Source organism: Kryptolebias marmoratus, linkage group LG6 (genome assembly GCF_001649575.2).
Source record: "Kryptolebias marmoratus isolate JLee-2015 linkage group LG6, ASM164957v2, whole genome shotgun sequence".
Lineage (NCBI taxonomy): Eukaryota > Metazoa > Chordata > Actinopteri > Cyprinodontiformes > Rivulidae > Kryptolebias > Kryptolebias marmoratus.
The window spans coordinates 9,510,021-9,536,918 of NC_051435.1; the positions used below are offsets into that span (position 1 = coordinate 9,510,021).

Consider the following 26,898-nt stretch of genomic DNA (forward strand, 5'->3'; position numbering starts at 1 on the left):
ACCATCTTCTCTGGGTCAAAGCTCATTTAAAACGGACTGAGGTAAACTGTTATGTGGTCAGATGAACAGAAATTTGAAACTATTTTAAGAATCCACATCAAATGCCACATCAAACCCCTGCCTCTCTGATGGTATAGGGATGCATTAATGCCTTTGGCATGGGCAGCTTACACATCTTGAAAATATGGTACAATTTCTTAGTTTCAACCTTTGATATGTTTACTGCGTTACCATTTAGGAGATTTGTAAATCTACACTTTATACAAAGTTTCTACTTTTTCAGAACTGTGGTTGTACATTGTATATCTAAAGTCACAAGAGTTGAAATTAAAAACCTGCATATTCCACTGCTTTTATCTGATATTAAATGACCACCATGTTTCAGATAAGAAATGTAATATCCTCCAACTCAAACCATTAAACTAAGGGGCATAATGTCGTAATCGTGCTGACTTTTCATTTCTTACTACGGCTGAGCTCCATTTAGTCGGACAGGAATGGGGTTCACAGCCATGTGAGCCATGAAGTCCTTGGCCACTAAATGAAGTTGCAGATCTAATCTATTTTGCATGGAATCCATAATTAATGCATGCAGCGACAGGCGAAAACGTACATTTCTTGGCCGTCTTACCATGTAAGGGAACTGTGAGTTCACTTTAAAAGAGATGTCGTGTATAAAAATGTGTGTGAGTACAGTCAGAGGTAAATGTCTTGGCACTGCAGCGGAGTGAAAATGTTTGCTGCTGTGACAGCGAGTCAGCGTTTAACACATTGAATAGATGCACTTTTTGAAGAGCAAAGTGTCCTTCGGGAAAAGCACGGGAATATTAAAGTGACATTTGTCAGGTTTGCATCACTTGAAAAATATCTTAACACCTTCAGTGTGCCACTGAATGCATATCTGCTACAAAACAAAGTTTGTACAACTGGCTCTTTATGGCATATCACCAAGAAAAGAAAAAAAAGGGCAAAAAAAAGACAGGAAGCTGAAGATAGATTGTTTTATGTACTCAAACGTCTTCATACAGAAGAATCCTGCTGCTTCACAAGAAAAAGAGAAAAAAATAAATAAAGGTCTGGCTTTCCATAAAGAAATGCATATCACCCGCTGCCACCTAAGATCCTAAGATCATCTTATGTTTAAAAATGATGGAGTTGTGGCAAATTTGGTCAAACTTTGAACATAATGTTATGCACAATCTCACGTGATATTGCAAGATATCACGCTCAGACTGTTAGGGACTCAGTTCCTGCAACAACAAATTTTAGGTCAATGTCTGTTAAACTGACTGATTTGAAGCCATTTTTATGCTTTCTAGGTCAGTTGGCTGCAGTGGCCATCTTGAATTAGGGTGGCTCCAGAAGTTAATCAGCTGTAGATGTTATCCAATGATTTCTTTCTGCAAGTAAAATTTGTCCAGTGGCTCATGAGATATTTGGGTGACAGACAGGCACAGAGAGTCTACCTATTGGGATTTTTGTTTTGTTTTTTTGCTGGATTAGAAAGTTTAATGTATTCATGAATACCTCAGTCATCTTAATTTTTCTGGTTCCTCTAATTTTTCCCCAAATGATAACAAAAAGACATTTACATAATAAAACAAACAACATCTAGATATTTTCTTTCATTATGTTTAATAAAAACATTGAAAAACTAATTTCTCTAACACACTCAATGTCTTATTTTAGGTTGTGGGACTGGAAATCCTCTGGAACGAAACAATACTATGATACAACACGCAAGAAAGCAGGAAAAGAAAACTCTGATCATTAGGCAAACCCGCCAATAAAAGTACTTCACTGCCCTGCGGCGTGTGTAAATATTTGATGAGCCAGTAGCAAATTTCAATATTTGATCAGCCTGTTGCAGGTGGACAGGATGAGTGAGACGGAAGAGTGATCACATGTAGTCTGCTCTTACAAAGTTCACTGTTTCATTAGACAATTATAGTTCCTTTACTGTACGTAAGTATTTCATTTTTAATCTTTAGTCTAAACAGACAGTCTGTTTAGATGAAAAAAAAATAACATTCAAAAGCTGCATGGGATTTGTCCCTTTGCTTCAGTGACGGTCGTCTCTCCAGACTCACACAGGTTCCCAAATAAAATGCTTTTGTTGTTCACATCAGTAAAAAAACAGTGAAGCAGATCTTGTTTCAGTGCATGTGACAGGCGCACACACAGCTGGACCACTTTACCTTTTTGTGTCATGACCTTACATTGTTCTGTAACGCAGTGTTTATACTCTCACTGTGAGTTCTGACCCGAGCAACAGACTGGAACGTCCATGATTCTGTAATACACACACCCTAACAGTCAGCTTGGAGGGAGTTTATTTCAGAGCACTGGACTGAAACCTTCTGCTTTTTCCAGATTTGAAAAGAAAACTCGATTTTTGCACGCCAGTGAAAATTAAGTGTGAAGTATCTACAGTTATGATTGATGCTCAGACACATACTACGCTCACCAGCGTAGATGAAAACTAACAAAATTCCCTCCTTGCAGCGAGCACAGACAGATTTTAACCTTGTTCTCCCTTAATCTCTTTAGACGTCATCACAGGTTCTCCCTCCATTGCTGTGACAAACAGCACACAGGCGAACGCACAGCGCCACCTCTGCCTTCACTCTCAAGCAATGGGCTGGAACAAACACAAACACACACATTCCTGTGATTGTCAGATAAGTGAAAAGAGACAGAAGAAGGAGAGGACGCGTGCACACAAACATGTACACAACCGCGCTGCTATTTTCTTCTAAACAGAGAACAGATAGATCTTGATTTACATAAACACAAACCGTCTCTTTTTATAAATGAATCACAGAGATCTGATAGCTTTGCAGAAAAAAACACACACAAATTACACTGACCCATTCCACCTTTAGAGGTCAACCGTGACTCAGTTGTGAGAATTTCTTCTTTTGCTTTTTAGTTTCACAACTTGAATTTCCTCTAAAAATCTTTGATGTGTCTATCAGAATAGAAATTACAACCAAAACACACAAGCACTTTGACACTTTCATCCATCCATCCATTCTCTGCTATCAGGTCACAGAGGCAACAGGTTCAGGATGGAAACCCAGGAGCCACTCTCCAGCTCCTCCTGGGGCATCCCAGGCCAGAGAGGATATGTAAACATTCCACTGAGCTATGGGTCCGCCCTACGCTTTCCTTCCAGTGAAACATCCCTGGAAATCCTCAAGAAGAAGGCTCCAGATAGCATCCTAATCCAATCCTCAAACCACCTCAGAAGACTCCTTTTGATGCGAAGCAGCAGCAGCTCCACTCTGAACTCCCCACCTTATAACTAAGGCTGAGCCCAGACACCCTATGAAGGAAGCTCATTTCAGATCTTCTTCTTTTGATCATGATCGACATTTAATGATGGGGGGTGAGGGCTGGAACATAGACAGCCCTCCTTCTTCACCACAAACTCCCATCACCTCCTTAGGAACTCTGTAGAGGTGGACATCAGGGTCTACTGTTCCACACAGTTTCAGAACAGTCAAATATAAAACACAACCAAGAGCTCGAGCTGCTTCTTCAAAGACAGATGCCAATAAAGTACATTATATATAAATTGTCTGCTGCTGGGACTTCTGGATGGCGGAGAAGCGAGCAACAGCTTAAATTCCGTGCTCCCAGACGGTCGAGACATTCCCCGACAAATAACTTATTAAACATCATTATTGACACCCATATGTCATGTTGGGGAATAACAAGAAAAAGACAAGAGGAATTCAGCAAGAAAAAGCGAAAGAAATTGCAGTTATATCGAAGGAGACATCTCACGACAGTAAGCTAACAGCGGAAAAAGCTATGGAAGCTAACATCCTGGCAGAGCTGAAAGAAGTTCAGACGAACCTCAAAGAACAAATCAACGACCAGTCAGGATTTATAAAAAGGGAAATGTCTGAGTTTAGAAAGGAGACGGGGAAACGGCTCGACGACATTATCTCAGACCTGAAAGACGTAAAGAACAGAGTTGAGGAGGCCGAGCAGCGAATAACCGAGGTAGAGGAATTCAACATAGACGTCAGAGATGTACTGAGCCACACGCTCCAGCTACAAGAAGACCTCCAAACACGTCTTACAGACCTGGAAGCCCGCTCACGCAGGAATAACATCCGTATCCATGGGATCATAGAGGGAGAAGAAGGTGATAACCTGCAAAAATTCATAGAGAATTTTATAAAAACCGAACTCTCCCTCACGGACATTGGGCATACAGCGCTGCCACCGGTCACTCGGGCCCAAACCGCCGGCTGGCTCCAACCCCAGATCCATAGTGATACACTTTCTGGAATATACCACGAAGGAACGTGTGCTTCGCTCAGCGTGGGGTAAGAAAGAGATACAGCTGAGAGGAAAGAGAGTGTTCTTCGATCAAGATTTCCCCAGTGATATCCTCGCCAAACGTAAAGCTTACAACTCCCTGAGGAAGATCTTGAAAGAGAGGGGAATTCGCTTTCAGACCATGTACCCATCCAGACTTCGGGTGTATTATGAGAATGGCCCTGTGATTTACAATAGTGCACAGGAAGCGTCAGATGACATGCAAAAGAGGAATATGTTTGAAGCGGCGGATAAACCGGCGGGGGATGCCGCCCGACCCAAACCGAGAGCCTTCCCCCGGGGAGGAACGAGCGGGGTCCAACGGTGGACCCGGGAAGAGAGAACGAAACACATCCAGGAAAAACTTAGGGCGTTCAGACGCAACGACAACACCCCATAGCTACCTAGTGGATCCCTCTGTAAAGTACGAGTATAACGGACGACCGCAGATCTGGGACCCGGCATGCTTTCTCCAAGGGCGCTGCCATGATGGACGAGAGACGTGGGGCAGCACCGCGAGGAGCCCCCTTATACTTTAGGGACTCTCCTCACCATACTGAAGGTGGACCGACACTTCACTTTTGGAAGTCACGTATGTTATGTTATGTGTTGTTTTGTAGTTCTGCAGACCCCCCTTCTTCTTGTTTACCAGAGCATATGGAAAATAATAGTTGTTTTTTGTTAATATATTAATGACAGAAGTGAAACAACAGTATAAGGTAATTACTCTTAATGTTAACGGCTTACATAATCCCATTAAAAGAAGCAAAGCTCTTGCAAAGATGAAACGAGAAAAGCAAGATATAATTTTTTGGCAAGAAACACATCTCTCTACTGCTGAACATGAAAAACTAGCCAGAATGGGATTTAAAAATGTGTACTTTTCTTCATGTACAAAAAACAGCTCTAGAGGAGTAGCAATTTTATTATCTAATGGGTTGAATTTTCAGTTCTCCTCACAAATTAAAGACAAAGAGGGACAGTATGTACTAGTCAAGGGATACATAGATCACAAAGAAGTTACCTTATTGAATGTGTATAGACCACCCGGAAATAATAAACAGCTTATTAGGCAAATTTTTGATATGATTACAACAGAAGTGTCTGGGATATTGATATGCGGGGGAGACTGGAACGTTCACTTGAATCCCTGTCTGGACTCGTCCAGCAGAGCTACAAAGTCTCATACAGAAACAATATATATAAAAAGAATGCTTAAAGAAACAGGGTTGCTGGATGTATGGAGGAACTTACACCCTCAGGATAAAAAATACACCTTTTTCTCATATTCTCATAAGATGCATTCAAGATTAGACTATTTCTTTATACAAAATGTTGATAAGCATAGAATAATAAACTGTGACATAGGGGTGAGAGATATATCTGATCATGCAGGGGTGTATTTGACACTCCACCTGGATAGTGATCGCAGGGAAACGATGTGGAGGTTCAACATTAACTTATTAAATGACACTAAATTTGACAGTTTCGTAAGAAAAGAATTCAAAAACTATATGGACCACAATAATACAAAGGACATTTCTCCCTGTATTCTATGGGACGCGGCAAAAACTGTTCTGAGAGGGAAACTAATTATGTGGTCCGCCTATAAAAAAAAAGAAAAAGAGAAACGTTTAAAAGACCTCACTATAAAATTAAAATCTCTAGAAATACAACATATGGAAAATAACAATGATCACACCCTACTCAAAATAAAAGAAACAAGACAAACTCTAAACCGTTTATATGAAGACCAGATAGAGAAAAAAACTAGACTCAATAAACAGAATTACTATGAAAACGGACCCAAATCAAAGAAATTACTTGCCTGGAGAATACGTAAACAACAAATTGATAGATTTATACAGAAAATTAAAAATCCAACAGATAAAAAAATATACCATTCTCTAAAAGACATAAAAAAAGCTTTTGAACTATACTATACTCAATTATATACCCAACCTCACACAGTAGACCCACCGTCAGTGAGGGCATTTCTTACCTCACTGGATTTACCATCAATAGGAATAGATCAAAATAATAGGCTAACACAACAAATAACTGAGGAGGAGATTAATAAAGCAATCTCAAAAATGAAAGGGAATAAGATGGCAGGTGAGGACGGCTACCCAGCAGAGTGGTACAAACACTTCCGGAAATTATTCACCCCACTGCTTGGGGATTGCTTTAATCATGTACTCTCTGGAGGGGAAACACCGCCATCTTGGAGAAGGGCAGTGATCTCAGTGATTCCTAAGCCGGGAAAAGATAAAACAGAGGGCGATTCATATAGACCAATATCAGTTTTAAACATTGACTACAGGATATTCGCAACAATAATGGCGAAAAGGCTGGAATTTATAATCCCAGAAATTACAGACACAGATCAGACTGGTTTTGTTCATAACAGACAAACCCATGACAACGTGAGACGAGCTCTCCACCTCATAGACCGAATGAAAAGCACAGAATCAATAGCCATCAGTTTGGATGCAGAAAAGGCGTTCGACTCAGTGTGTTGGAACTATCTTTATTTAGTTTTGGAAAGATTTGGTTTTAATAATCAAATTATAGGTTGTTTTCGGTCTCTGTATGAATCCCCCTCTGCCAGGATTAAGATCAATGGGGACTTAACAGATAGAATACAACTAGGAAGGGGCTGCCGCCAAGGCTGCCCTCTCAGCCCCACATTGTTTGCGCTTTTTATTGAGCCTCTAGCGCAGGCCATCAGAGAACACAAGAACATTATGGGTGTAACTATTAAAGGCACAGAACACAAGATATGCCTTTACGCTGATGATATCCTCGTAACGCTAACTGAGCCGGAAATCAGCCTACATAATCTTTTATCCTTACTTAAAACATTCGGCACTTACTCTGGGTATAAATTAAACCTGAAGAAGACACAAACTCTCTCATTTAATTATCAACCATCACCAAGAATTCAGAAAATGTCCAGATTTAATTGGGACAATAAACTTATAAAATATCTGGGAGTTAATATTCCCGCAGAGTTATCTGACCTTTTTGAATACAATTACACCCCATTGATAGAAGAGATTAGGGCGGATTTGCAACGTTGGTCGTTATTAACCATGAATCTATATAATCGAATAGATATAATAAAAATGAACCTTTTACCAAGGCTTCTTTATCTTTTTCAGGCGCTGCCTATAAAAATACCAGACGAACAATTCCGCAACTGGGATAGAATAATCTCAAATTTTATCTGGGCAAAACAAAAACCCAGAGTAAAATTCCAGACATTACAACTGCCAAAAGAAAGGGGTGGATGGGCGCTACCACACCTAGAGGACTATTACAGAGCAGCACAGATGAGAGTGATAGTTGGCTGGTGTGATCCAACATGTGAAACTAAATGGAAAGAGATAGATCTGTCTTACAGTGACACACCTTTACAATCCTCGCTCGGTGATCATTACCTCATTAAAAAACATATAGATTCTGACCTAATACCGTTATGGATAAAAGTACCGTTGGACATATGGCATAAAATATCAAAACAAGTAAAAATTGAAAGAAACACTCGTATTTTGAGATGGCCAGCTTATGATAGAGATTTTCTCCCGACAAGAATGGATAAAAGATTTATGCAATGGGCACAAAAGGGCATAACAAGTTACTGGAAGATTACAAATAATAACGAATTAAAAAGTTTTATACAACTTCAAAATAAATACAACCTGGAAAAATCTGACTTTTATAGGTACCTCCAACTGAGACACTATTACAATAAGAGTATAAAAATTTTGGAGGAGGACGAGACAGGTATACTTAAAATCCTATTAGACGCGAGTAATGGAAGACCCCCAAAAAAAACAATAGCCAAACTATATTCATGCCTACAAATGGGAAGAAAATGTGACACAACATATATCAAGGTAAAATGGAAAAAAGATGCCAAAATAAAAATAACTGATGATGCTTGGTTAAATATATGTAATTCTGTGACTCATACATCAAGTTCAGGTCTATGGAAGGAATTTACATGGAAATGTATGGTACGTTTTTTTATTACACCGAACATTAAAAGTAAACACTGTAACGATACTAAAAAGGCAAAATGTTGGAGGAACTGTGGGAATGAGTCTGCAGGACATTTTCATATCTTCTGGGAATGTACAAAGATCACACCCTTCTGGTTGGAGGTGATAGGGGAAATCAATGCTAAAATGGGCCTGAATTTGAGATATGATTTTGCTGTGGCTTTCCTGGGTGACCTACCCCAGACACTGGGGAAGTCGGACAGATATCTACTATTGGTACTGTTAGCAGGAGCAAGGAAAGCTATAACCCGCAGGTGGATGGACGTGGAACCGCCATCGAATTCGGACTGGAGGGAAATAGTCGAGGAAATCCACACAATGGAGAGACTGACTTTCTCATTAAGACTTGCTACTCACAAATACAACAGATATTGGAAGAAATGGAAAATTCAATGACGATTGATAACAACTGTTAATAGATGTAATTACTGCTTTTTGTCGAATATTATATGACTGCACTTGTCACATTGAATGCTCTGCGTTTTATGTTAAGGGGGGATCTGACTGTTCCAAACATGTATGTAAAAAAAAAAAAAAAAGTCAAAAAATGATAAAAATAAAGTTTAAAAAAAAAAAAAATTGTCTGCTGCTGCTAGGTTAATCTTGCTTGCTTTGGTCCAAGTCTCTAAACCATAAAAACATCAGACGCTCAAAATAATTCATTTAATTCAGTTTGTAAATTCATATAAGCATGTGAAGCTTTTATTAAAATATGCAATTAACCTGATCTGCAGAGGTTCCACAGAAGCAGTCCCATTTAAATTTGTTGGGTTTTAGATCTTGTGTTCCAGTGTTTGCAGCTGCTGGCTTCCTTGATGAATATTAATCACTATCTGCAAGTTGCCTTTGGACACTTTCTTCACATTTAAATGCTCTTAGCGAACGCACAGATTTGCACACATTCAAATTCTTAATTTGACCTGAAAATAACACAATCTGCATTAAAATTATCATTTGAATTTGCTGGGTTTTTTTCTTCTCGGCTGGCATGAATATTTTAGCTGGGTTAAAGCCGCTCATCCATAAATCAGGAACTATGGTTTGCTCCTCTCCAAGCGCCTTCATGAAAAATTCACACATACATGCAACATGTATACAGTGGTTTAGTTTTATTGTTGCAGCATAGACCCTTCCACATTTGCACCGTGTTGTACAGATCTGATTCTGTCCCGGGTATGAACAATGGCACACGCAGCTGAGCAGAAGTGTGGACGCCCACACAGTTTTAACAGCAGAATGAAACACTTCCAACCAAAGTCACAACCTTTATTTTACTCCTCACAGTTACAGTAGGAGCTCCTGTTTTTGACTCAGCTATTGTCTTTTGTTCTCAATGTTCCTGTTTCCTTCCTTTGCCATCGTCAGCTTTTATCTCATCGAGCCTCTCCTTTCACTCAAACCCTCTTTTCTCTTCTTCTTTTTTTTTTTTTTTTGTCCTGGCTGTCTCTGTTGTCTTCGTTAGTCTGCCTCACACTGTAGTGAGACGCGTCCCGCTCTGATTCAGAATTCCACCACGGGCTGAATACATCAGCTCATCCACTGTGCATGTGTGCATGCATATTTGTGTGTACGAGTTGACTGTGAAGCAATTTTATGATAAAAAAAAAAGAGGTTTGAAAATGAAAAGCAAGGTGGTTGTGCAGTGAAATCTGCTCGTGTGACCTCCTCCCTGGCTGCTTGACAGAATGTGGAGAGCCTTTGGACAGGGTGGTCGTTGCAAAGCACTCAGCCGTCTATCGACTGGCAGCCATTGATCTGAAAAATCCAATGACTCACTAGCTGCTCAGAATGCAAGCCACATACATACCCATGAAGACGTGACTGCTGTGTGTGTAAACAAGCGCACATGCAGACACTGACTGATTCATGTAATTACAGTCCACAAATTAAATGAGTATAATTGGTGCAGAATATTTAAACAGAGATGTTGTTTTGGAGATTGCAGTTAACTGAGATTACTAACCCTCGTCCTCACGCAGTAATTGAGAAAACGACGTTAGAAAATAAAGGTGAAATGAAAACACAGCCTTTGCATTTCTAAGTAAGGTACAAAGGAAACACGGAAGAAAGGCCCAGCAACTCTCACCTTTAAACACAAATAGGTGCAAAAGCGTAATGAATTTGAGGCCTACATATCACCCACCGACTTCAGTGACAGAGTTTTAGACTAACACCATCTTGTTTTGAGAAATGCCGAAGCTTAAAAATAACATTCTGCACAATTTCAGGCAAGATCACAAGCGGTCACACTCAGAGTATGTGGTGGGAATGACTCTCAGCTACTACCACAACAAATTCTAGCTCAATATCTACATGAGTGACTGAATTATAGCGACTTTTGTGCTTTCTGAAGGTCGGCCATCTGGAATGGGTTTGACTCCAAACGTGTACCAGTTGCAGATGTACACCCAATGATGATTTCCTGAAAGTCTCTTCAAAATTTGATCAGTGGTTTATGAGGTATTTTGGTAACAGTCAGATAAACTAACACACACACGGGCAAAAACATTAATGTCCAACAAAATGTCTCAATTTTAAAATGACATTTTGATATCCAGTAAAGCCATGGTTACAATGATTTACAAATGACCAATTTTTTTAAAACTTCTTTCATCTACAAATTAAAATGTTTCTCTGTTGGGTTCTATTTACTCATTTTAAGATGCCTTTGGGGGGAAAAAAAAGATGAGTCCAAGATAATCACTTAAAATCATTCCTTATTCCTTTAACGTGTTGATAAGATCACGTACATAAACTGTTTTTGGAAACAGACGGTAGATTAAAAAGGTCACGTAAAGGTCCTCACATCTACATGATGACTGATTTTAATCTAATTTAATAAAGTTTAATCTAATTTTAAAGTGTTTCTTCTTACCTTGTTCTTAATAACAAAGTGGTTGTCGTCCACCTTGTTGTTTGTTGGATCACGAGGTTGAACAAAAATACTAAAACGGCTGAAGAGAATCTACACAAGTCACCAATGGATTATTATTTAAAACATCTTTGAGTTTAGCTTTTGAAAACTTGAAAATCTGATGCGGGGCTTCCCCCCCCCCGAATCTGCAAATTAACAGCTTTCAAACTTTCTTGAAGACTTGCCTCAACTGCTCATCATTTCTCAACATCTGTGCGAAGCAAGCTGCTGTACTGAAAATAAAACCCCCAAAATGTTTTAATTCCCATACATTTCCCGTCAGAGCAGTTTTCAAAGAATCGGGAGGAATAAAAACGATTTGATGTCACAGATGTAACAGATCTTCATGACCACATGGAGGGAAAACAAAGAGAAAGTGCACCCCTTGTTGGAAAGATTCATAACTACAGCTGCTTATCATTCCAAACTACTTTCTGAAAGATCATAATGATAAATATCAAACCACCGAGGATATCAGATGGTACGATACATCCATTTTAACAACCTTGACTATCTTTGCCCAGGCAAAATCCATCCCATCAGATAAAAATCCAACCATCTCTGAAGGCTTCTGACCTGTTCGCTGTTGGAGCATTCACACCTAACCATGTCAGATTTTAGACCAAAGTACAGAAACTCTTGGCAGCAGGTTTAACAAAGGCTGTCAGCTCAGGGGTCGTGTTGTCGGTGTGAAAGTTGATGTCTCGTAACCGAACAGAGTAAAAAAAGGAAAAAGAATCTAATTCGTCCATGTTCCCGCCATACCCCACTGCTGACTGAAAAAGTAATATTTAGGAAATAAAAGAAGACAGAGAACTAATCCCAATAAGATATTTATGTTTTTTTTAACTACACCTGACTAAAAGTGAACACAGTGCAGAAAAGGGAAAGAATGTGGAGATCGCTGAGGTTTTTAATTAATAATCATCAACACATTTATGTACAAAGCAAGCAACAATGTCATGTTCAAATAAAAGGAACAAAAGGGAGAAAAGTAAGAGTTCCTAAAATGTATTTTCTTGTTGTTTTTTTTGTCATTAAAATAGCTAAAGCTTACCTCAGGGAATTATTCTAACAGTTGTTTTACAGAGCAAATATAATTAAAGATGAAACAACCTTCAACGATGATCTCCAAAACGTTACTGAACCTGGCTGGATGGATTCACCATTAAACATCCCTCCGAAAAAACATAGGAAAAATAAAAGACGAGTTGCTTTTTTTGTTGTTTTTTTAAATCAGAAAAAGCTGCCCCTTAAACAGTTTCTACAAAAGCACCAAGTTTTGTCTTTGTTCTTCAATCTTCCGGTGAGACGAACGGCCCGACCCAACCCATGCCACAATACAGGCCCGATTATCAGCGTTTCCTGAAAGATTTTTAATCCACTTGAGGTTTAAATCAAATGGACATTTTGGGTATTTAATGACTTTCTACTTTGACCAATCTGCCGTCTGAAACATTTCATCGACACGCTCCAAGATATCTTTGTTCATCTACTTCGAAATTCTTTTTAAGTGACTTCAGATGCAGAAAGTAGTACTTAAAAAAAACTTTTAAATCGTTTTTAACCAATAACAATATATTTAAAGGGCATGTTCCTGTTTTAGCTTTAGCCAGTAATAATAAAATAACTTGAGTTTTGTGGTTCTCTATCATTGCTTGTGATCTCTCTGATTTTAGCTGTTTGCGTTTCAAACGTCTTAGTATCCAGGACATCCAAGACACCCATCAAATCAGCAGCAACTTCTTCAAAAGTTGCTTCAAAAGATCCTCCTTAAAGTTTTGGGAAATTAATAAAAAAAAAAAAAAGGTACTGTTTCTTTGTCCCAGGTGAAAATACACATCAATCAATTTGCGGTGTAATATTAGGAGGTTAAATTAGGAAAGATAATTTTCCTTTTTTAATCAAAAGCAAGACATGTTCCAAAACGGGCAAATCCCAACAAAGCTCAAATGAAAGAACAGATCCGAGTCAAAGATCAGCTTGGCGCTATAAAAAGAGGTAATGAATTCACACCCAGGGCTGTGCCGACTGAATTACTCATTTTATAAAAGTTCTTCTCTTGCAGACAATATATTGAAATGCCATCTATCTTCTAAATAATCAGATCTTGCATCCGGCTTCACTCCTATGCTTCTGATCCAAATTTGTGTAATGATATCACCAGTGAGGATCTACTATCTCCGACTTCATCTGCGTTATTGGATCATAAAACTGGGGACTACAGATAACCGGGGAGGGGTGGTACAGAAGAACAAGGAAGCCATCTTTACTTGATACAAATCTCATGAAAGAATAAAAGGTAAAACTAAATTAAAGAAACTTAGAATGTATACAAAAACACGTGCCCCACAAGTTAGTTTGGTTTGTTTCCTCTTCAGGTTTTGCAACCGTTTCTGATTAGATCATCAGCAGCACTGGTGGGATGGTGGTGAAATCCAAATATGCACGCACACACACACACTCACTAAAACTCGCTGTACAGTCATAACAGCGCACATCTCACTGTGTCCTGTTTTCTCAGTGGTATCACAGGTGAAAGTCCACAAGTCTTTTGCTCTCAAACAAACAGAATTAAAATGGGGGACGTGTGGGGCAGTGACCGCTGCCAGTGCTCCTCCGTTTGAACAGCAACATCTTCTGTCAGTCCGTCTGCCTAACAGAGGGAACTGTGGGAAAGTAAGTCCTCCTTTTAAAGAATCCTACATTTTGCTTCAGTTTTTTGAGGAGATGAGCTGCGGACAGAAAAGACCAAATAAAAGTTAAACACTTATGGGATTTCAACTGTTAGCAAGTCACAATCGAACTTTAAAACATTTAAAAAGCGGCACATTTTGCCAACAAGAAGGCAAGAATGTCCGAAGAAATTAGCGTCTTAGACGAGCCCGTGTCTACCCTGCTTAGAGTTGAACTTTTATTGTTTTAAAACGTTCGGACAACATTGTTTCACTGCAGTGCTGACCTTTGAGAAGAACCCCCGACATGCAGGTCTGAACAAAAGGTAAGTGAAATTAGACCGGGTGGAGCAACCACTTGGAATACTGAACAGGTTGACCGCATTTTAATGAGTTATTGATAAATGCCCCGACTAATCATAAATGATGAACGATGCAGAGGAGAGGAACGGATAACTGAAAGGGAGCGCCGGTGAGAGAACTAAGCTGAGGGGAAAATCTATAAAGGAAAATTGTTTAATGCGTACACATGATTTGTTTATTTATTTCTTTAAGAAAGGAGCCGAAAGTAATTTGGATGTTGACAAATGAAGCCGACTCCAGATTAAGAAATGCCAACACTGAATTTGAATCAATGATCAACAATTTAATAAGCTTAAAATTGTAAATCCGACGATATGACTGAACACCTGAAAGGTGGGACTCAAATGTGCTGTACACTAACAAAACACTGAAGCAGTGAAAAATAAGGACAAAGTTTACATTTAAAAATATAAAAACACATGTTAAACTAAGATATGTTATCTCATCCTGCATATATTGACTTTATGTTGGTAGCCCATTAATTTTAATAAACAATCTCATTACTTTTACATTGACCAAACTTTTTTTTTTTTAGATTTTATTTATTTAATTTTTCTGAGTGTTTTAAATAAATGAAACAATAAAGATGCAAGAGTTTACCTGAAGGGCTTGGCTGTTTTAGCTTTCATCATCTGAGACGTGGGGTTTTGCAACAGCCATTTCCTCCTTGCTGTTTGAAATCATCTTACATTTCTACAAACATGCACAAAAAAAACAAATAAAAAAACATTAGTTACAGTCTTATATCATTCAGAGCTGAAGTGCTTGGACAGTCACAAGCTTCCACTCCTCCTCACATTCTGTGGAGGAGTGAAAAATTGTGTTACTATGCCATTTTTTCCACTTATATCACATTTTGTTCGCTAAAAGAAAACTGTTACTATTTAAGGGTGTTTCATGCTAAGCATCCTTTAAAAAAAAGCACACTACTTTAAGTGTTGTTCCTAAAGTTGGGGTTGTAACTCCACCAAGGTTCACAAAACACTAATTCAGGCGTCGTGATGATCTCCAGAAATCAAACAGAATTTTAAAAATAATTCCTACTGGCATATTTTCACTAAACATGTTACAAATAATAAAAACACTCATTAATGGATTTGTTGTCTTAATGCCCCAATTTATGTAATGTTTTTTAGCAATGTTTGCCATTGTCATTTGATTTACTGCATGAAGGTTACTTAGGTAGGTCTAGACTGATGCACAAAGTACAGTGTGAAAAAAGGACTTCCTGAAATGAGTGATCTATAACATCTATCTTCTCCGGTGACGTTTTTCCAGGCCACCTTCAGTTTTCTCTTGTTATGGTGTCTTTACCTTTAGAGTAGTCTCCATCAAGGGAAATAAAGTGCAATCAGACTGAAATCAGATGATTGACTAAGCCACACAAAAAGGTTATTGCACTTCTTCACGCTGAACTTTCTTTAAGGTTTATACTGATGGCTGTGGTCTCTACACACTTTTTGACTCCACCTGGTTCCCTCTCAGAACAGCTAAAAGAAAATGGGGAACACAGGCTGCAACTGGTCATAAATTATAAAACATTTCCGATGAGGTAACTTTCTTTAAAAGCACTTCCAAAAGTGGGTGATGCATTTCATCTTCAACTCAGAACTGAAGAAACTTTCGGAATAAGGTAATACAGGAAACACTCAAACTTCAGCACATTTAGCAATGGTTTTTACCGCATATTTACCTCTGTGAGCTCCTTAATGGTATGTATGTTGGCCTGCTGAGTGACTTTCCTCTTTGCTTCCTCAATGTGGTCCAGGTTCAGAGATGGTGCTGGGGGGGCAAGGCACGGGGGAGGCTTGTTGGTGATGGTAGGAAGAGGGGCAAGGGGTGGCATGGCTGCCAGAGCACCCATGTTGGTCAGGGCAGCCGTCATGGTGGCTGCCGTCATACTCGCCACAGCGGCGCTCATGGTGATGTTTGACATAGTGGGCATTCCTGGAATAGTGGGCAATCCGATTGGACCCATATTGGGCATATTCGGCATTCCCATGCCCATCGGAAGAGGTAAAGGTAAAGGTAACGAGATGGGGGAAGGAGATGGAGTGGGCAGAGGGAGCTGGAGGATGGCTTTTGGCCGAAGACTTTCAGGAATGGGAACCCCCGCCTTAGCACACATGGCAGCAGCATTGGCCTTGGCTATTTCAAGCAACTGGTCCTTATCTGGAAAAAAAAAAAAAAAACATAAAAGAGGGATGGGGAAGAATGACACAGTAAGCAAGGAAAATCAAGAGAGAGATAAAAGGATTAAGACCAGTCTCTTTTTTACTCTTACATCTTACATCAAAGCTTAGGTTTTGCACACATTTTAACTAAATTAATCCAAAAAAGATTAAAAAACAAAAACAACTGGATTGGTATTCTGTAGCTGAAGACATTTCACTTCTCATCCAAGTAGCTCCTCCTTTTTAACCTTTTTTGGATTTCTCATGTCCTAGATGACTGACAATCTACACCAGTATATTTTAACTAAATGTTTTACCCAGATCAGTGAGTCTTGGTGGCGTCTTGCTAGCGCTGCGTCGAGTTCGGGACCCTGAGCGCCGCTGCTTGCGAAGAATGACAACTGGAGAGTGGCTTGGTTCCCTCTTCCATCTGTCTCGCCTGTCAAACGACCGACTGCGAAATACTGGCCTCCTCCCTCGGCCTCGTGACCTTGACCTGCGTCGGCGATCTGAGGAACGGGAACGTGATCGCCTGCTTCTGTCTCCTGATCTGGACCTTTTCCTCCGGGCTGTGGAGCGGCTCTTGGATCGCTTGTTTCTGTCAGTGGACTTGGACCTCCTCCTTCCACGGGCATTCGGTGAACGGGAACGTCTCTTGCGGGCTGGAGAACGGGATTTGGATCGACGGTTTCTGGTTCGTGATTTGGAGCGCGAACGCTTACGACGTGCAGCAGAACGCGATCGTGAACGCCGCCTTCGGGCAGGACTCCGAGATTTGGACCGGCGCTTCTTTCTTTCTGATGGAGAAACAGACTCTCTTTTCCTCACTGGAGACTTTGATCTGAATATAAGAATGCACACAATAAGAAACTCAATGCAGTTATAAGACAAGCAGAAGGTAAGGACATTTTTTTTTTAGCTTTCTTAAATGCCTCTTTTAAAAAGTATTTACAATCAATACAATTCAATCTTGTAAGTACTTGTAACCTTTAAAAAAAAAAAAAAAAAATCACATAAAACTTGATTCACAGATTTATTCACCCACCAATACAACTAACCTGGACAACTTTCTTCTGGATGTAGGCTTGGATGTCGAACGAGAACGTTTCCTGGCATCCGCAGGTGAGCGTGACTTGGACAGCTTCTTCTTTGGTGGTTCTGGAGATGCTGAACCTGAGGAGCTTCTCTGACTTTTAGCCACTGTTTTGACAGGAGTCTCCTCGTCTTCATCTGACCCTTCTGAACCATCTGAGCCGGAGGCTGGCTCTTTGGAAGCAGATCTGGGACTGGGAGCATGCCAGTTCTTATCCTGAACATCAGGAACATCCTGAACAGGCTCATCCTGCAACTTATCCTGCAATTTCTCTGTGGAATTTCCACCTTGGGAATTGGACTCAGTTGCTGGAGGAACTGGTTTCTGATCAGTGGCTAGACATTTAGAGAGAGAGAAAAAAGCTTAAATTTATGCATTAATTTGTCATAGTTACCACATTATGCTCAAACATGCAACACTGAAAAAGGTTTTACCTGATTCAACTGAATGTCCTCCATTTTCTTCCACTATCTTCGCTTCTGATGTTTCCTCTGTAGGAGGAGGGGAAGACTTCTTCTCTTTGACTGGAGTGTAAGATACGGATCTGGCTGAGGATGAGCTGTCAGACCTTCCATCACTTGATTCAGACCTGGACCTGGATTTTGATTTGTTCAGTGCTGCAGAAACAGATTTAGACTTTGACCTTCTTCCACTCTTCCTTGGAGATTTGGACCTCCTTTTGCTACGTTGCGGCGAACGGTGTCTCCGAGATAATGAGCGAGACTTGGAGCGTTTGCCAGACCTTGGTGGAGAACGATTCCTCCTTGCAGGGGAACGTCTTCTGACTGGTGAACGAGATTTAGACCTCCGGCGAGGGGGAGGGGTTCTGGATTTGGTCTGTTTGCGAGGACTCCTGGATCTGGAGCGGCGGGTGCGCTTAAGTACAACAATGGAGCGTGAACGGGTTCGCCTGCTCCTGCGTACTGACCGTGAGCGGCGAGATCTGGGGAGGGGTGACCTCCTGCGTCGAGATAAGGACCGGCTCCTGGAGCGCCTGCCTCCTGCACGCCTTCCTACTGACCTTGATCTGGATCGACCAACAATGCGTCTAGATCTCGAATGGGAGCGGCGGGGTCTAGTGACAGAACGTGACAACGAGCGTCTAACTGCTCCACCTCTCCTAGGTGACCGGGTCCTTGAGCGCCTTGCACCTCCACGAGAACGTGACTTTGATCGCCGTCGTCTTCGTGGAGACCGAGATAGGGAGGGAGACCTTCGGCCACCACGTTTCGGGGACCGTGATGCCTTTCTTTTGGGTGAGTGAGAACTTCTGCGTCGCTTTGGGGAAACAGACACTGAGCCCCTTCGCCGTTTAGGAGACTTGGATTTCCTTGGAGATCTTGACACCTTCTTTTTGGGAGTAACAGAAAGAGAGGTGGATCGGGACCGGCGGCTCGATTTTTTTGGAGACTTGCGGGCTGGAGAGAGGGATTTTTTCTTGGATTTGGGGGACAGAGAGCGAGACTTGGAACGGGACAGCTGTCGGCTCTTCAGAGGAGTTGGAGACAGTCTTCCCTTGGAGCTTGACCTTGACTGACTTCGAGACCGTTCTTTCACCAATTCTGTTGGTGGTCCACCTGACTGCTCCTTAGTAAATCGAGGTGATGGTGACCGACTTGGGCCTGACTCTGATTTCTTTATTTCCAAGATCCTGGGGGGAGAAGGACACCTGGCCAAATCGTGCTCTTTAACCTTTGCCACTTGAACTGAACTGGTCTGATCTTTCAGGCACGGGTCATCTTTTGGAGCTGTACCTTCCTGTTTTGGAATAATGTCAGGCAATTCCTGAGCACAGCTGAATGTACCATCTCCAGGACTGTTTTCTGTCTTAACTTTAACAGTTTCTGTCTGTGTTATCTCATCTTGGCCAGCAGAGGGTGACCTTTTATCATTTTGTGATTCATTGGCACTACAAACCTTCTCTCCAGTGAAGGATACATCCATATCAGTTACCTCTTCTATCTTTCCACCAGGCAATTCAGGTTTCTGGATTAAGATGGGAGCTACTTGTTCTTCCCCTTGTTTGCCTTTTGGAACCAGTTTGGATATTGGTTCTTTGAGGTCGGATCCAGGAGCTGAAGAATATTTGCCATCACCAGCTGTTTTAGCTCCTTCACCTTCCGACTCAGAACCTGAAGCTGAGCTGCTTTCAGATGGAGAACGAGACGGGGATTTCTTCTCCTGTTTCTCATCTTTCTTTTTCTTCTTTTTCTTTTTTTTGGCAGCTTGTTTTTTATGTTTTTTGGATTTTGTGTCTCCCTCTGTTTCTACACAATTTAAAAAAACAAACAGCCATAGTTAAAATAGATTAAAAATGGCATTTATTGTGTAGTACTATGGTTGTATGAGACTTTCATGTACCTGTAATTGCTTTTTTCCCCTCCTCTTTCGGTCCAGCATGTTCTACAGCTCCAGCTGCTGCAGCCAGTCTGGCACTAAAAAACCCCAGAAAGGATTACATTTTTTTTATATACTTAATAAACTCTTAAATTTGTTTACACGAGAAAAAGGCCCTGATTCATTTTCTTGGATATTTCCACAAAGTAAAAACATAGATTTTTGAATTGTTACTATTCATTCTAGCAATACTAAGAGAGCAAGGCTGCACAAAGAATAACTGGAAAGTAATTCAATAATTTTGTTGGCTCATGATGCAGACACTTATCAAAATCAATCTATAAAGCAGAGTTGCAAAAATAAGACTGAAAATACTAAAAATCTGTCTGTTTTTTGTTTAGATTTTTAGGGTGTAAAAGCTTGAGTCCATTTTTGAAGCCTTGTGCATGTAGTTGAGATCTGGCATTGTATTTAATTGATGAATAAAATAAAAGTGTTTTTTCCTCTGACCTGGCTCTAGTGGTCCTGACAGGTCTCAGTGGAGGTGGAGGCTCTACATCGGACTCAGCACCAGATTCAGAACTGCTCTCCTTCTCGCCTTTTCTCTTCCTCTTTTTCTTCTTGCTCTTGTGTTTTCTGTGCTTCTTGTTTTTCTTGTGAGGTGGCTCTTCCTTGGCATTCACGTCATCCTTCTCAGGTGCTTCATCCTCACCTGTTTGGGGAATCCAAAGTTTTGATTACAAAGGTCCTCCACGGCAAAACCAAGAGAAAATTGACAAAAAAAAAACCCAATTGTCTCCGTCTTTCTTTCAAATCAGAAATAAAACAGTGACAGGATTGTATGGTTACTAAAGTAAAATTTCAAAACGACACAATTATAAATTTTTTAAAAACTGAATAATAATTAAAACTGAATTTGATTACTGTTTTTTGAAAAAAAAAAAAATCATCTGAAACATCTAAGTCTAAATGTTCTGGATTTTGGATTGCATAGGAAAACTAGTTGCAGGTGAGTGCAATTTAATCTTTTTAAAACAGAGACCAAGTTCAGATTTTCTCTGTTCGATCCATCGCTTACCTGAAGGAACGTCCACTGCAGTCTCCATAATGTCGGCCCCAAAATGATGCGAAAGCGCCTCCTAATGACTCTGCTGTTCTTCTGTTTCACACAGGACTGGGGAAGCAAACAAAAGTGTTGTAAATTAAAGACGCAACATAATAAACATATTTTATATTGGAGCGGCAGAATGTAAAGTTTGTCTGACACTTGGTTCTAGGGATTCACCCGGAAACAGGATGAAGATAAACCACCCCACCATCTAAACTACAATCATTCCCTTTAAAACCTTTAAAAGGATGGTTGTCACACTAACGCAGACCATCTCAATCCAAAAAAAAATGAAGCCAACATCTGACACAAAACTCAACATAAAGCCCTTAAAGCAGCATGCGTTCCACTCAGGAACATAAAAATCATAAGAAACATCATTTACAAACATTTCCCCCAAAGGTTAAACAAATTACCTATCTTTGAAACAAACATATTTGCCTTTTTTTTAACTCTACAAGATAAAAAAGGGACTCCATAAACTAAAAATAAACTAGTTTCACACATTTAAAATCAAAAGGTCAGATTTTTTGCAGTGTTTTTCAATAAACAGTGAAGGATGATGGCAAACACATCCTATCCAATCGTAATTGATGAGCTATTTTTTTTAAACAACATTGTCAGAAAAACAACTGTTTCAGACTATAGTAAGGATCTATTATGGTCATCGAGAACAGAACATGTGCGATGACCTGCTACACAAAAACAATAACAAAGCTACAATAGCACGGGTACTTGGTATACAGAATTTATATTCGAAAAAAGAAATCAATCTTCACTTTCTAAAAGACAACTATTCTAAAAGTACTGTCAAAAAAACGCTTCAATGGAAAATGCCTCGTAAATGCTAAAGCTACAATTCTCAACATGCTATTTTAATCACAAAACACATGAAGACGATAAAGTCAGCCATAACTATGTGACTAAATAGAAATAATAAAAGCTGGTGGTTCACGATGACCAAACAAAGCCGAATGAGAAGCAAGTTCTGCATATCGTCTCACCGTAAACACGTTAGATAACGCTGACCTGTGTCAGGCCTGCACGACTCGGGCTAACATTCATTCACAAACGGTACCGATGGAATTTCATTTATTTAAACAACAGCTCGAGATGGCACGGCTAATACGAGCTTATTTTGGCTGCTCTACGAACAGCTTACCGATTGAACAACCTATTAGCCGTAAAAGCCAAATGTGCCGACTGCATGTCGCCGCGGCCTTATCTGCAGTTCCAGTTTACCGCTAATGAAGCCGCTTGGCCCGCTGAACGTTTAGCCGCTACGTCTTGCCGACAAAGCGAGCTCGTTTCGTTTACTTTAACAGGTTGTTCTGTGGCGCGAAATTACCCAGTTTGTGATGAGTAGCTGCAGCTCCCGTGAAGAAAACCCCAGACGATGGCCGTGCAGTTGTTCAATGTGCTAACCGTTATCGTTAGCCTGCTCGCTGATCCGCCATGATGGAGAGAGGTATCCCAGCATGCCATGCTTCGCGGTTTGAATGGCTGCGTCACTGTTTCCGAGGCAACACCAAACTAAACAACTATTTCTTTACTTCCGTTGATTATAAAATATTTCCCTTTTTTTATTTATTTACTTTGTAAATGTGCTGCGGTTAGCCTCCAGCAGAACAATAATCAAAATTTGCAAGAAATTATAATTAACTTATTTTTTCACCATAAAAAACATTTTTTAAGCAGGAAACCTGTTTTTATGTTTTATAATGGAAATTGCTTCAGATATTTGAGTATTTCCACGATACTGCTTCTTTAATTGTGTATGTCCAAAAGTAGTATGTGCAAATCAGAATGATCGATTCTTGCTCTGGTTTAAAAACATGCAAACATCAGTTTGGTATTTTATTATCTTCTTAGTTGTTATAAATAAAATTTAAATATAACTTAAAACCTAATTATGTTGCAACTTAATTTAGAGTTTTTTAAAGAAAATTAAGTTATAAAATAAACATCATAATGCGATAAATAATGTTTGTAATGAAATTCGTTAGCCTGCCAAATGTATTAATTTGACTGTGCTTTTATTCCGGTGGGTATACCGGAAGTGGCCCAACCATAGGCTGTGCTTTTATTCCGGTGGGTACACCGGAAGTGGCCAAACCACTATTTTGTCCGCCTAGCAAGTAACGTAAATACAAGCTTCCTTAGCATATTGATCAGTGTGTTTACGTTGAAACATTTTTATCAGGTGAAAAAACATGAAGAAAAGGTTTCAAATCAATCTGGACGATTCAGCTTTTACTAAAGAAAGATTACCGGTGTGTATTTTTTATTTTTATGAAGCACTGCAGCTACTTAGCTATGTGGCTAGCAGAATTTCTAACACTCACTAAGTTATCCCAACATTAAATTATAAATTCAACTTTTAAATAAAGCTCAGCAATTTAGCTAAAATAATCTTTCGGGCATGCTAGCTTGCTAACGTACTGTAGTATGACGTCATATGTAATTTTTGATTCTCAAACATATATTTTCCAGCCAAAGCCACAGTTTCAGCCTTCATCCAGTGGGCAACAAAACACTACAACTTCGACTGCTGACAAACAGGCGGATCGACCCCTGTCATATGCAGAATACATCGTCCAGAGTAAAAGTAATGTGGCTGCTGTTCCACAGAGAGACTTCTCCTCCAAAGTAAGCAGGACTGAAGGAGCTGGACTCAATAGTCTGAAGCAAGGAGAGCCAGAGTCTGTGTCCTCCAGCACCACAGGAGGGTGTGAAAGGGACCAGGACTATGTTAAAGAAACTGAAGCTCAACCTGTGGAGGCGAAAAGGAGTGAGGAGACGGGGGTGGCTGAGGGGAACTGCCAAAAGTCAGCTCCAAGTCTGAACCAGGGTCCTAAACCTGTGGGGTCTGGGAGCAGCATCATTGTTAGTCCTCGACAGGTTAGCACAAACCTTTATATTTTATAATATATGAAAGAATAAATATGCAGAAATGACCCCTAATGCATCTACATTGAGTGTTTGTTGACATGTTGAGTGGTTTTATATTTGTGAAATAATCGGAAGACCAATGTGTGTTTGTTTTTTTGCTTCTGCAGAGAGGAAATCCCATTCTGAAGTTTGTGAGGAGTGTGCCGTGGGAGTTTGGAGATGTTGTGCCGGATTATGTTTTGGGTCAGACAACCTGTGCACTCTTCCTCAGGTGGGCTTTTGTCCTTCATGAACTGTGACTCGAAACATTTTTCCCTAACAGCAAATTTGCATAAATAATGTTGGCTGATCATATATATATATATATATATATATATATGGTTAATAAACATTGTCCTAACTCGTTCTCCTCTGTGTTTTTTCTTTGTTTGTTTGTTTTACATTGATTTTGGACCCTGTTTGAAGTCTGAGGTACCACAACCTCAATCCAAACTATATCCATGATCGTTTAAAGCAGCTTGGAAACTCATTCGCTCTGCGTGTCCTGCTGGTTCAAGTAGATGTGGTAGGTAAAAAATGCTTTTTATCATAAAAAATAAACTTTCAGCAGTGATGCTTTGGTTTCAATTTATCAGTAAAAATGGGGATAATCACACCCAGTTATTAACAAAGTTAATGTATATATTTGTATTTAATTCTGTATATTTTACCCCTGATCTGTTGTCTTATTTCAAATAAAGCTTACATTTTTACACTTATTCTGAAAACGTTTACTTGTATTAGAGTCCAGATTTAGTCCCTCAAATGCAGCTCTTGTGTTTTGTTTTTGAAAAGAGAAACTTCATGGACCGATATTTACTGTCTTGTTTGGTTTTATTCAACAGCTTAGTTATATAAAAATCTGTGGACACAGATTGTTGATTTGTAAATAGGGGCTCTTATGCAAACTGAATCCATAAATGAAGATAAATATCAATCTTTTGGTTATCCTGCGACAGTCATGAACAGGAACAACACTTAAGATAAGTGAAGCCATTACAAAGAGCTGACAAGATTTCAAACGTGCATCCATTTTCTGTTTGGCAAATTAAATCAGCCTTCACAGAACACTAACTATAATGTGAGCTGTCCTTGCAGAGCTATTCGGTTGTGAAGTATGTCTTGCTTCAACCAAATTGGTTTCGCTTAAACTGGTGTAAGTGAAGTGTGCAGCTGGTAACTATTTTTGGCACTACGTAAAGGAAAAACAGATGTTGGTCCATCTGTAACAGATCAGCAGTCTCAAATTACATTGAAGGTTTAAGGATGAACACAGTTTTAAGTGACTTTTTTTATATCATTATGGGGGGTTTTTTGCGACAGAAAGATCCTCATCATGCGTTAAAGGAGCTGGCTCGCATCTGCATCATGGCTGACTGCACTCTTGTCTTGGCTTGGAGGTGAGACGGCGACCGATGGTGCATGAGAGATTTAAATGCTGCCTTCTCAAAAACGAGTGCTTGCAACTGGCCTTGCCTTGGCAACTTCAAAGTGTGTAATCAGAAGATAAAGTTGGATACTTCTGTTACCTGATGGTGCATGTCTTGGAGAGTTCAACCATTTAATCATGACAATCCTAGGTTATTTTTGAGGCGCTTTATTTTACTAGCTCTCGAGTGTAAATCCTGCTTTTTTTCCTCGTTTTTATTGATAAGCCCTGAAGAAGCAGGACGTTACCTGGAAACGTATAAGTCTTATGAAAAGAAGCCAGCTGACCTCCTGAAGGAGCAAGTTGAAAAAGACTATCTTTCAAAGGTCTGTGTTTTACATGCCTTCTTTTTGCCACAAATATTATTTAGACATTCTAGTTTTTTAACAAAAAAACAACATATGATCAGAAAAAGAAAATGCGTTACGGGGAAAAATACATGTCCAGATTCGTAAAAATCTTGTTAACTTGATTTTTTTTTTCTTAAAGGTTACGGATTGTCTGACAACTGTGAAGTCTATAAACAAAACTGATGCCATTACCTTGCTGTCCACTTTCTCGGTGAGTATTTCTGATGAGAAAAAATGGGACTTTTGACTTGAGTTTGACTTTTCGCTCCCCTCAAAGAGAACGATTCCGGTTAAGTAGATGCAGACGATACACTTTGCTCTTCTTTTTGCAGTCTGTCGAAGGAATCATCAATGCCTCCAAGGAAGACTTGGTTCTCTGTCCCGGCCTCGGACCACAAAAGGTGAGGAAGAACACAAATCCAGAATGTTAGTATGCTGATCGTAGACAGAGCATCTTATTGTTTTGTGTTCACAGGCAAGACGACTTCATGATGTACTCCACAAGCCTTTTCTCAAGTCAAAGACAGCAGACAGCAGCAGCTGAGACTTTACCCAGAATGTGACGGGAAGAAATTGTTGAACATTTACTGAAATGTTTAAGATGTTTTTGAACTATGAAATGGTTTACAGTTGTATTGTTTTTTTGGAATTGAGTTTGTTTTGATAAATAATAAAAAATGTTATATTTTTATACTCTATAATGTCCCCCTGCTCTTATTTATTCACAGCGCAAACCAAAGAATGACTGAAAAAATGCGTTATTTTAAAAAAGAATAAGTTGTCTAAATAGAAGTGTCCCTAAAAGACCTAACTGGTCTAAATATGTCACATTTTTGTGTCATGATTACTGATCTCCTTGTGAAACATTTCTTTTACTTTTTCATCAGAATAATAGTTTTTTTCAGTGCACTGAAATGAGGAAGAGTTAGCTATTTGAGTAGTAGGACAAAAAGTAGCTCCTATGTAGGATTATGTTGTTAAAATACATGTAGAAAACAGATTAGCATGTAATTAGAAGTAATTAGAGCATTTAAACTCCTTTTTTCCCCATAGTGCCATTCAACAGCTTTGTATGGAAGCCAACTTTTGTCCAAGTCATAAATGTGAGACATTATCTTGAAA

At 39.7% G+C, this 26,898-nt stretch overlaps 2 protein-coding genes across 2 annotated transcripts; one reads left to right on the forward strand and one right to left on the reverse strand.

The window, feature by feature from the left end:
- Nucleotides 1-12,206: 12,206 nt before the first annotated feature.
- si:dkey-67c22.2 (uncharacterized protein LOC792544 homolog) lies at nt 12,207-22,566 on the reverse strand. Its single transcript, XM_017423865.3, has 10 exons — nt 22,415-22,566; nt 21,037-21,132; nt 20,469-20,670; nt 19,983-20,056; nt 18,056-19,888; nt 17,587-17,956; nt 16,846-17,369; nt 16,048-16,526; nt 14,955-15,047; nt 12,207-14,051 (listed from the first exon to the last, which is right to left on the reverse strand). The coding sequence occupies exons 2-9, from the start codon at nt 21,062-21,064 to the stop codon at nt 14,973-14,975; spliced, it is 3,585 nt and encodes a 1,194-aa protein (XP_017279354.1). The 5' UTR covers nt 21,065-21,132; nt 22,415-22,566; the 3' UTR covers nt 12,207-14,051; nt 14,955-14,972.
- A 588-nt stretch (nt 22,567-23,154) lies between these two features.
- On the forward strand, nt 23,155-26,474 carry ercc1 (excision repair cross-complementation group 1). Its single transcript, XM_017423867.3, has 9 exons — nt 23,155-23,339; nt 23,560-23,967; nt 24,126-24,229; nt 24,424-24,523; nt 25,321-25,397; nt 25,653-25,752; nt 25,916-25,987; nt 26,109-26,177; nt 26,252-26,474. Exons 1-9 carry the CDS (start codon nt 23,280-23,282, stop codon nt 26,318-26,320), a joined length of 1,059 nt encoding a protein of 352 aa, XP_017279356.1. The 5' UTR covers nt 23,155-23,279; the 3' UTR covers nt 26,321-26,474.
- The last annotated feature ends 424 nt before the right edge of the window (nt 26,475-26,898 follow it).